The following is a 10,948-nucleotide window of genomic DNA, read 5'->3' as shown; positions in this document are numbered from 1 at the left end:
GATGCTGTCAAGCTGAAGAAGGAGTCCTGTTGGGCCTTTTTGGCCTGTGGGACTCCAGACGCAGCTGATGGGTACCGACGGGCGAAGCGGCATGCGGCTCGGGGGGTCGCTGAGGCAAAAACCCGGGCGTGGGAGGAGTTTGGAGAGGCCATGGAGAAAGACTTCCTACGGCTTCGAGGCGATTCTGGTCCACCATCCAGCGTCTCAGGAGGGGAAGCAGTGCAGCACCAACACTGTTTATAGTGGGGATGGTGTGCTGCTGACCTCAACTCGGGACGTTGTGGGTAGAATACTTTGAAGACCTCCTCAATCCCACCAACATGCCTTCCGTTGAGGAAGCTGAGCCTGGGGACTCTGGGTTGGGCTCTCCAATGTCTGGGGACGAGGTCGCCGAGGTGGTTAGGAAGCTCCTTGGTGGCAGGGCCCCGGGGTGGATGAGATCTGCCCGGAGTTCCTTAAGGCTCTGGATGTTGTAGGGTTGTCTTAGCTCACGCGACTCTGCAATATCGCATGGACATCGGGGGCAGTTCCTCTGGATTGGCAGACTGGGGTGGTGGTCCCCCCTGTTCAAAAAGGGGGACCGGAGGGTGTGCTCCAATTACAGGGGTCACACTCTTAAGCCTCCCTGGTAAGGTCTGTTCAGGGGTCCTGGAGAGGAGGGTCCGTCAGATAGTCGAACCTCAGATTCAGGAAGAGCAGTGTGGTTCTGGTTCTGGTCGTGGAACACTGGACCAGCTCTACACCCTCAGCAGGTCCTGGAGGGTTCTGGGAGTTCGCCCAACCGGTCTACTTGTGTTTTGTGGACTTGGAGAAGGCGTTCGACCATGTCCCTGGGGGGCCTTGTGGGGAGTTCTCCAGGAGTATGGGGTACCGGGAGTATGGGGTACCGGGCCCTTTGATAGGGGCTGTCAGGTCCCTGTATGACCGGTGTCAGAGTCTGGTCCGCATTGCTGGCAGTAAGTCGGGCTCGTTTCCGATGAGAGTTGGACTCCGCCAAGGCTGCCCTTTGTCATCGATTCTGTTCATTACTTTCATGGACAGAATCTCTGACCAGCCGAGGTGTTGAGGGGATAGGATCACATCTCTGCTTTCTGTGGATGATGTGGTCCTGATGGCTTCATCAGGTCGTGATCTGCAGCTCTCACTGGAGCGGTTCGCGGCCGGGTGTGAAGCGTCCTGGATGAGGATCAGTGCCTCCAAAGCCGAGGCCATGGTCTTGAGCCAGAAAAGGGTAGAGTGCCTTCTCTGGGTCAGGGGGGTCGTCCTGCCTCAAGTGGAGGAGTTTAAGTATCTGGGGATCTTGTTCACCAATGGGGGAAGAAGGGAGCGGGAGATCGACAGGCGGATTGGTGCAGCGTCTCCCTTAGAGAGAGAAGCTCGGTCATCCAGGAGGGACTCAGAGTAGAGCTGCTGCTCCTCCACATCGAGAGGAGCCTGTTGAGGATCAGCCATCTGGTCAGGATGCCTCCTGGGCGCCTCCCTGGTGAGGAGTTCAGGTCCCACCGGGAGGAGGGGAGACCCAGGACACACTGGAGGGACGATGTCTCTCTGCTGGACTGGGAACGGCTTGGGGTTCCTGGAGGAGCTGGAACAAGTGGCTGGGGAGGGAAGTCTGGGCCTCCCTACTTAGGCTGCTGCCCNGATACAAGCGGCCGAAATGGGTTTCCTCCTCAGGGTGGCTGGGCTCTCCCTTAGAGATAGGGTGAGAAGCTCGGTCATCCAGGAGGGACTGAGAGTAGAGCTGCTGCTCCTCCACGTCGAGAGGAGCCAGTTGAGGCTCGGGTATCTGGTCAGGATGCCTCCTGGACGCCTCCCTGGTGAGGAGTTCATGTCCCACCAGGAGGAGGGGAGACCCAGGACACGCTGAGGGATGATGTCTCTCTGCTGGCCTGGGAACGGCTTGGGGTTCCTGGAGGAGCTGGAAGTGGCTGGAGAGGGAAGACTGGGCCTCCCTTCTGAAGCTGCTGCTCCTGCAACCCGACCCGGATAAGTGGAAGAAACTGGATGGATGGATGGATGGATGCCCAAATGAACCAATCACTCACTGCTGTGCCATTGATCCAGACTAAATGTGATCTGGAAGCTCCTCAGTCGTGCTAGTTATCGTTCTCTGGCCACTGATGATCTTCTCTGTTCAGATGTCTGTCTCCTTGGGATGATGGTGGCAGAGAAACTCCTGCTGACCTGGAATCAGACAGTAAACCAGTTCAGAGCTCTGGTTGGAGGAGTAGTTAGGGTTTCTAGCCAACTATCATCAAATAGTTTCATCAGTTTTTCTGATTTCCTCCCCTGGAGTCCCTCAGGGTTCTAGTTTCTCTGTTTTACCCTGATGACTGATTCTCCTCACAATCTAATGCTGATCTGGTGAATCTGCTGATGCCGGTCCTGCTCTCTGGATCCTGCCTGAGTTTGTTACCTGGTGTGAATCAGCTGGTCTTCACCTTAATCTACCCAGGGAGGTTCAGGTGATATTCTCAGGTAGACAGCAGGCAGAGGCCTCAGCTCCGTCCAGGTGGAACTTAGTGGAGACTACAGAGGTGAAGCTTCCTAATTTCAGAGGAGATTCAGTGGAGAAACATCCAGAGGTTAAGGAAGCTGAGATCCTCGAGTCGGTGAATCAGTCTAAGATTTTTATCAACATTGTAAACATTTTCATTTATTTTCTGCTTCTGATCAATTTTCCTCCAAAAATTGGACCGGTCTGGAGAAAATCACCAAAATGATACATGGTACTGTCGGATCCATCCTCCCTCATCACTCGATGGTAAAATCTCCCTGCAGGATGTTAAATGATCGGGTTCCTCTGCTCTCAGTGTTTACCGACTCCATCTGACCAGAGGAGGAAAACCTGGTTTCCCCCAGGACTGAACTCTGACCCATCTGAAGCAGGTTCTGTTCACGTTTAGAAACTCTAAATATTTTTTACATTTACCAGCTTTTTATGATGAAGCCTTGGCGTAAATCCAAACTGGAAGACTCTCTATCATCATCCAATCGGTGCGACTAGTTCATCTCCATCGACCTATCAGCACCGAGCCTCGTCACGGCCAATCACAGACCAAGCTCCTGCTGATGGATGATATTTTAAATAGAAACATTTCCATGTTTTCAGGGTGTTTGTTGTTTGAGGTTTTTCTCTGTTTCATATTATTTGTTATTATTGAACCTTTTATAGAATAATAAATCTCATCATCACAGAGATGAAGCAGCTTTAAAAATGATTCCTGCTGCTTCAGCCTGAAACTTGACTGAATCTCAAAGCTTTTAAAGCTGCAGTCCTCCTGTTAGTGCTGCCCCCTGCTGGCTAACCTGAACAGCTGTTCACCTGCAGCTCTCAGCCTCCAGCTGTAGCAGCAGCGCCCCCTGCAGGCCTCCTCTGGTACTACCACCAGTGTTTAACCAGAAGGCTAAACTCTTCCTCCTCTTCCTCTCCAGGTCTGCAGCTCTCCATGTGGATCAGCCACCTTCCAGGCCACAGCGAGGTGAGAACAGAACCAGAACCTGCTGGTTCTGACCCAATCACCTGGGGCCTCATGCATAAAGCGGCACAAAAAAAGTGCGGTCCCGTATTTTACGCAAAAGTCGGCATGTATAAAAATTAACTTTGCGTCAAAGTTTGTGTAAATATACGAACACTTTTTCGCTCGGCGTGAAAATGTGTGAAAATGTGCAGCAGCCACAGAAACTTCATTTGTGAACAATATAAAATTAAAAAGCGTCAAAACTCACCTAAAATCAGTGAAATCTGAAGGAAGGATTCAGAGGGAGGATTGATCAGAGATCATATTGATCTGATGGTTTATTGGTGTCTAGATTCATCCAGACTGATCATCCTGGATCTCTGAGCAGAACTTAAAGACAGAGCTGAGCGGTACCGGTACCGGTCCAGCTGCAGCCATCCAGCCTCCCGCTTTGTGAACATAAGGCTTTATGGACATAAAGCAACTTTATTCTGTAAATGTACAACTTATACATGATTCTACTATTAATAAACGTCCAGTTTATTCTGACTCTGTCTCTTTAAATCCCAGCTGACCTGCTGCTGTTCAGATACTCATACTGCTACAAACAAAGCCGTTGCCATGGTTACTGCCCCACGTGGCGGCAGACTTCCGGGTATTTATGCTAATTTACATGAATATGTATTTATGGAGGCGACAGGCGGAGCAGCAGCTGCTGGTTCCTGTAAATCAGGATTATTTTTTTTTACTTTTTATTTACAATTGTTTTATATCCACATGTAGCCACAATACAAATAAGGATTAATAAAGGAAAGGTGCGCAGCACCTGCGGCTTTATGCATCCGGGTTTTTTGTGCGCCTCACTTTTCTACATTTTTCCGTTCTCCAAGTTTTGGTGTGAAAACTGCGCAGTGTTTTATGCATGAGGCTCCTGGTTCTGGTTCTAATACCGACTGGAACTGGGTAGAACCCGGTACCATCTGACTTCTGGTCCTGACCCAAAGATTCTGGTTCTGGTTCCAGGTTGGTGTTTGACGACGGGACAGCAGAGGCTCATGTCTGGTTGTCGGGGCGACCGGTCCAGACTGTGCTGGGATTGGCCGATTCCCAGTGGGCGGGGCTCCAGAGAGCCGTCAGGGTCAGAGGTCACATCCACGTGTTTCCTGGGGGGCGGAGCCTGGTCAGTACCTTTCTCTGATTGGCTCTCATCCCAGAGGAAAATATAAGTGAAACGATGTCAGACAGAAACACTGAATCCACTCAAGGTTTTCCCAGAGTATTATAAGCCTGGCAGCCCACCAGGCTTTTCTAGCCCCCGCCAGGCTAAGCGTTGCCCGTTTTTGTTTTTAAGAAAATAATAATTAAAATAAAATTATTTTTAAAAGCCAGTTTGAAAGCGTCTGTTACTCTGAGTGTTTCACTAGCAAAGCAGATTTATTCCCAACGGATGAGTTTATAACAGATGAGTTTATAGTTGATGCATTTAAAGCCAGGAGAGCGACCAATCACAGCGCTGGATCCTCTGCTTGATCTCTTAGGTTTACCTCAGCGCGCCTCCTTTCACTCAAACTGGACCCAGTCTGACCTGTATGGATATTTACATCAACCTCCTGTGAGGAATTATGATTCTTTAGAGAACTCCACATCAGGGTAGGAGTTTAAACCCACCATGTTGCTCTGGTTGCACAGCTCTACGTGAACCACAGGAATAACTTGTAGTCCTTTCAGAGGAGCAGTGAGGATGATTTATATTTGTGAACCAACAGTTATATGGGTCGTTTCCATCTCAACTCGCTGCCCAGCGTCTGTCTCCGTCTTCCCTGTAAAGTTCATGTCTGTGGTCCCGGTTGGTCGGAGCGTTAGCGGCTAACCAACCAGCGCTAACCTCATCATGCAGGTTCAGCCCAGGGAGGAGCTTTAGCGCTCACATCATGCTGGTTTTATATTATTTTATTATTATTTTTCCAGTTACATGATGCATCAAATTGTATCAATGCTTTGTCCACTTAGTCAGAGTTGATGTGTGGCTGTAACTGGGTCTATATTAGTCAAATCAAATCTAATTTTATTTTTATAGCACATTTCAGCAGGAAGGCATTTCAAAATGCTTTACATCATTAAACCCAAAAACAGAGTCATACAACATTGAGTAAACAATCAAAAACATTACATTTCCTGTGATGTCAAAGTTCTGCCCTTCAAATCCAACCTGCACCTTTTTTCTCCTTGGCGCTTGAACCCGGGTTGGGATTCAAATCCCAATTGTTGTTTGTGTTACATAAGCAACTCTAACCAGGTGGGTTTTAAGTTGAGATTTAAAGGCTCTCAGTGTTTCAGCTGTTTTACAGTTTTCTGGAAGTTTGTTCCAAATCTGTGGTTCATAGAAACTGAATGCTGCTTCTCCTCATTTGGTTCTGGTTCTGGGGATGCAGAGCAGAACCAGAACCAGAAGATCTGAGGGGTCTAGACGGTTGGTACAGCAATAACAGATCTTTAATGTATTGTGGTGCTAAACCGTTCAGTGATTTATAAACTAACAACAGTATTTTAAAGTCTATCCTCTGAGCTACAGGGAGCCAGTGTAGGGACTTTAAAACTGGTGTTATGTCTCCATCTTCCTGGTTTTAGTGAGAACAGCAGCAGCAGCTTCTGGATCAGCTGCAGCTGTTTGATTGATTAATTAGTCAGACCTGTGAAGACGCTGTTGCAGGAATCAATGCGGCTGAAGATAAACGCCTGGATGAGTTTCTCTAGATCCTGCTGAGACATCAGTCCTCTAATCCTGGAGATGTTCTTCAGGTGGTAGCTGTATATTAACACAAAATGTGATCTTTCATATATTTTTCCGCTTATACTCGACTGTTCCTGTCTTCGTCTGTGTCTGCTATAAGGGGTTTGGTCCTCCAGGACTATTATAAATATTAAGTTATTAATTTCATCTTCCCTTTTGTTATTTGTTCCACTGGGGAGGCAAGTTTTGTAATCCATTATAATCCTTTCATTTATATTGTTCAAATGTTTGTTTCCTTCTGTATTAATGATAAATGTTTGGATATTTTTATTTGAGTTGCTATTACACCTTTATAACATTTGATGCTAACACTGTTATTTAGATCTTCTTCCAACTTTAATCAGTCAATTCACTTTATTCTGGTAAATTGTTAATATTAAACTGTTACATCCACCAAGGGCACAACATACTTGAGGACACGAGACAAGAATGAAGTCTCAACAATATATTTTATTCTTAAACTCTCTTTGGTTCGGCTGCTTCTGATTTTCTGTGAAGAACAGAGTTAAATGCCCCCAGTCCTCCGTGTCCCAAGAAAACAAAAACAAAACCCAAAAAGTATTAACAGAAAGTTGGACCTGTTGAGCCGATCAAACAGGACAAAACGGCACAGCAGGGGGCCGACCCTATACAGGGCCGTTGAAGCCCCTACTGGTACCGGACTAAAGCAAAAAGAACCTAATGCAAATTGCTATGGTCCGGCTCTTAAACCATAACTAATGAAAGGGAAGCAACGCCAGAGATAACTTAAAAGGGAATTTATTTAACAAAAATCATAACTGGTTGGGGAAGAAAGGGAGAAAGGGGAGAGAGTGGCAGGGAGACAGGAAGAATGAGCTGCTTAGTCAGAAAGTGATGCATCTTAAGGTGGATCTGACGTCATCTGGAGACACTGGCCAGCTGCCTCCACTTCCAATCAGCACCAATTAAGAGTCCAAAACATGGATGTTAGAGACCCAGAGGAAAAGGCCTTGGGCCGTAACAAAATGAAGAATCGAAACCAGGACAACTGGTCCATCAGGCCAAACTGACAATGACATAGCAAACAAAGGCTAACAGAAAAACCACATGGCAGATTGAAGACGTCAGCTGGACAGTGACTGGAGACGGCGCCGCATCAGGACAGAACCTCGGTTCTGGTGGGAGAGGAAGGGCGTCTATCCCAACATGTCGAAACCCAACAGATTTATAGACGGACCAACGGCGCCACAAAGTAACATCATCAAATTACCAAAAATAAGAAATTAGCCAAACTCCAGAATATATTAACAAAAGTCATTCAACTAAAGTCTGTAAGAAAACAGAAAAAATAGACTAAAATCATCATAATGGGCCTGAAAAACATAAAGACAGGAAACAAAAACAATAAAAAAAACATAATTTACCAAAACAGCAGCAGGTTGAAGCCGAGGTTATTCCTGCTTCCCCTGTTTTATACCAAGACGTCTTCACAATACATAAAATCTATAAATAAATAAAAGATAAATAAATCTACTGTAAGATGTTATCATTTACATTTCAGATCCCTTTTAAACTCACCAATAAAGGACATAACTTAAAATCATCATTCAGTTCCAGTTTCACACCAAAACACATCCAGACTTTATCTGGCTGCACATTCAGAGATAAACAAACATCACAAATGATTTTTATTCTCTCTGGTTAAATCATATCTGAACACCAAAGGAAGACTTTTGTTCCAGTATTTTTATATAAACAATGTTTAAATTTTAGAGTTACTTTTAATACAGAGTTTATCAGTTGGTTCTCGGTATCCCACCTTATTAAACTCTTCATTTCTCACTTTCAGCCTCTATGAACCGGTTAGAGAGTAAATCAGAAACAGTGTCACCAGGAAAAGAAACCACTCTGGTTTTCTTGGGATTGCAAACATCTTGGGATGCAAACATCCCAAGATGCATCTTGGGATGTTTGCATCCCAAGATGCAAACATCCCAAGATGTTTGCATCTTGGGATGCAAACATCTTGGGATGCAAACATCTTGGGATGCAAACATCTTGCATCCCAAGATGCAAGATGGGGATGCAGAGATGAGATACTGATGGAGATCAGTATCTCATCTCCATCTTATTGTTGGAGATGACAGTATCTCATCTCCAACAATAAGATCTCCAACAATAAGCTCTCTTTGCATACCTTTCGTTTTCCTGGTGGTCATTTTGTCCTTCGGAGCTTTGGGGGGTGGATGTGCTGGTTTAGCCTCATTGTTGATGTTTGAAGGTGGGTTTCGGCTTAGAGCCGGCCACACCGATTCATCCAGGTGAGGTCTGTTTTAATTCACCTCTGAACTGGTTTCATTCGTTCTCATCCCATTACCTCAGGTGTTCCTCAGGGCTCTGTGCTGTTACTCTTCATTATTTAACCTTCTTGGTTAGATCATCTCTCAGCCAAACCTGATTGTCTGATTCTCTTCCATCTCACTGATCGTCTAATGAAACATTTAACCTTCTTAAATTAGAATAAAGCTGAACGTCTCTTAATTGGTACTAAATCAACACTAAACCTAATAACTCCTCCATCTTCCCATCAGGCTCCCAGTCTGGGTGTCTCTCTCTCCTTTGGCTCCATGTCAGTAATAAACTCTGTCGGCCTCGATGTCGTTCGGTCAGCTCAGATGTTCCTCCTCTGTTCTGGTTTCTTCTCGTTCAGATTCTCTTTGTTCTGCCACAGAAACTCCATAAATTACAGTTGGTTAAAAACCAGCTGCTCGTATCGTCACTCCTGATCCATCACAGCTCCACCGGTTTCCATCAACTATATAATCCTCAAAGTGTCCATAACCTTCCCCTCCAAGCTTCCAGGAGGGGAAGGTCCAATAGATCCGTCCTTCACATCACTACAGCTGAACCCTCAGACCCTGTCCTGTCCGTCTCTCTGTCTCGTTTCTATGGAGACACTAAACTCACCTGATCTCTGAAGCATCGACTCTCTGACTCAAACCAGCCATTTCCAGCAGCCATTGCATCGTCTTTTTAAATCTTATTTTCTCCTCAGTTTTACTGTGTTTGTTTGTTTTTATGTCAAGGTGACCTTGAGTGTCCAGAAAGGCCTACAGATAAAATGTTTTTTTATTGTTGTTGTTGTTGTTGTTGTTGTTATTAATAATATTATTGGGTTGATTTTATCTTGATTCATGTCAACATAAAGAGTTTAAACATGATAAAACGCTCTGACCCAGAGGAGGAGAGACGTTGATCAGACGTCGGCGTTTCAATCAGAATTTGGCCAAATATCAATATTTGTTCAATGAATCTTTTCAAATCAGTTTATTGGGTTTGATAAAATGTTACTGTGACGTTACATTCTAATATTTCTGTCTATAACTGACTGATTGATGTTTGATCCATTGATCCTCTGTTACCTGTCAGGTGAGTCTCTGTCCTCTGTGTCTCTTCCAGAGGACAGACGGAGACACTGAGGACGTCCTGCTGCACTTCCTGCTGTCCCTCTGTAGTGGTGATGTCATCGGGCAGCAGGTGATCCTTACCTGCAGGAAGCGGACCAATCAGAGCCCAGCAGGTAGGAATGGTCAGCAGAACCTGCTGGACCCGGTCCAGAGGACAGACTGGTTCTGACCCGGTTCTGTCTCCATCAGAGGTGAGACGCTTCAGCCGAGGAGACAGAGACTTCCTGACCAGGAGGCTCCGCCCCCTGCAGCTCACCTGTTCTCACCTGGAGCTGCAGGGAGACTCATGATGAACCCGAGTCTCTGATTGGTTCACTGATCTGCTGCTCACCTGGAGAAAAACTGAACCTGTTCACCTGCTGAACCTGTTCACCTGCTGGACCTGTTCACCTGTTGAACCTGTTCACCTGCTGAACCTGTTCACCTGCTGAACCTGTTCACCTGGATGTTGAACTGGGTCACTAAATGTTCTCAGTCTGACAGGAACACCTGGACCAGTGGCTGAGTGTCATCAGAGCGCTGATCAGAGGTCTGTCAGGCTGCAGGACTTGGACTAGGCCATATGAGGCAACATGTTGGAGTTTCTCTCTAGTATTAATTTATTATTAAAAACATAATTTCCTCTGAATTGTTGTTTTTTTTCAACAGTTATTTGTAGTGAAGCTTCACAGTTGGATCAGAACCGGGCCTGCTGGTTCTGATCCAGTTCATAACGACATTAGAGGTTCTGATGGTTTATTGATTTTATTTCAGGTCCAAACATCAAAGAATAAAATCTGATTATTGATGAAGATGATTAGAGGAAGAGAAGCAGCCGGGCCACCAGAACCAGAACCGACCCACAGAACCGGGCCAGATGGAGAACTGGATCCTCCCCTGAGACGTTCTGGTTCTGGATCAGATGGTCCAGTTCAGCAGGAAGCAGGGGGAACCAGAACCTCCATCCGGGCTCAGCTGGTCGGAACCAGAATACGACCTGGAAGAGAAACAATGGACCGGGTCAGAACCTGGTACTAGTACTGGGTGGCTGGAATTGGGTCAGACTGGATCTGATCTGGTTCTATCCTGGTTCTGGTTCTGATTCTATCCTGGTTCTGGTTCTGGTTCTATCCTGGTTCTGGTTCGTTCTGGTTCTATCCTGGTTCTGGTTCTGGTTCTATCCAGGTTCTGATTGGTTCTGGTTCTATCCTGGTTCTGGTTCTGGTTCTATCCAGGTTCTGATTGGTTCTGGTTCTATCCTGGTTCTGGTTCTGGTTCTATCCAGGTTC

At 46.2% G+C, this 10,948-nt stretch overlaps 1 protein-coding gene across 2 annotated transcripts in view; it reads left to right on the top strand.

Moving 5' to 3' along the window:
- The window catches only part of ctc1 (CTS telomere maintenance complex component 1), a 76,193-nt gene extending 65,889 nt beyond the window's left edge, over positions 1-10,304 (top strand). For both annotated transcript variants that reach the window (XM_016667030.1, XM_007543677.2), the window contains exons 23-26: positions 3,436-3,482; positions 4,485-4,641; positions 9,673-9,793; positions 9,870-10,304. In XM_016667030.1, the coding sequence (XP_016522516.1) occupies positions 3,436-3,482; positions 4,485-4,641; positions 9,673-9,793; positions 9,870-9,970 (426 nt within the window). In that variant the 3' untranslated portion in view covers positions 9,971-10,304. The remainder of the gene's footprint in view (positions 1-3,435; positions 3,483-4,484; positions 4,642-9,672; positions 9,794-9,869) is intronic.
- The last annotated feature ends 644 nt before the right edge of the window (positions 10,305-10,948 follow it).

Source organism: Poecilia formosa, unplaced genomic scaffold, assembly GCF_000485575.1.
Source record: "Poecilia formosa unplaced genomic scaffold, Poecilia_formosa-5.1.2 Scaffold877, whole genome shotgun sequence".
Classification (NCBI taxonomy): domain Eukaryota; kingdom Metazoa; phylum Chordata; class Actinopteri; order Cyprinodontiformes; family Poeciliidae; genus Poecilia; species Poecilia formosa.
The sequence above is the reverse complement of the archived record's forward strand: the minus strand, read 5'-3'. Positions and strand labels throughout refer to the sequence as shown.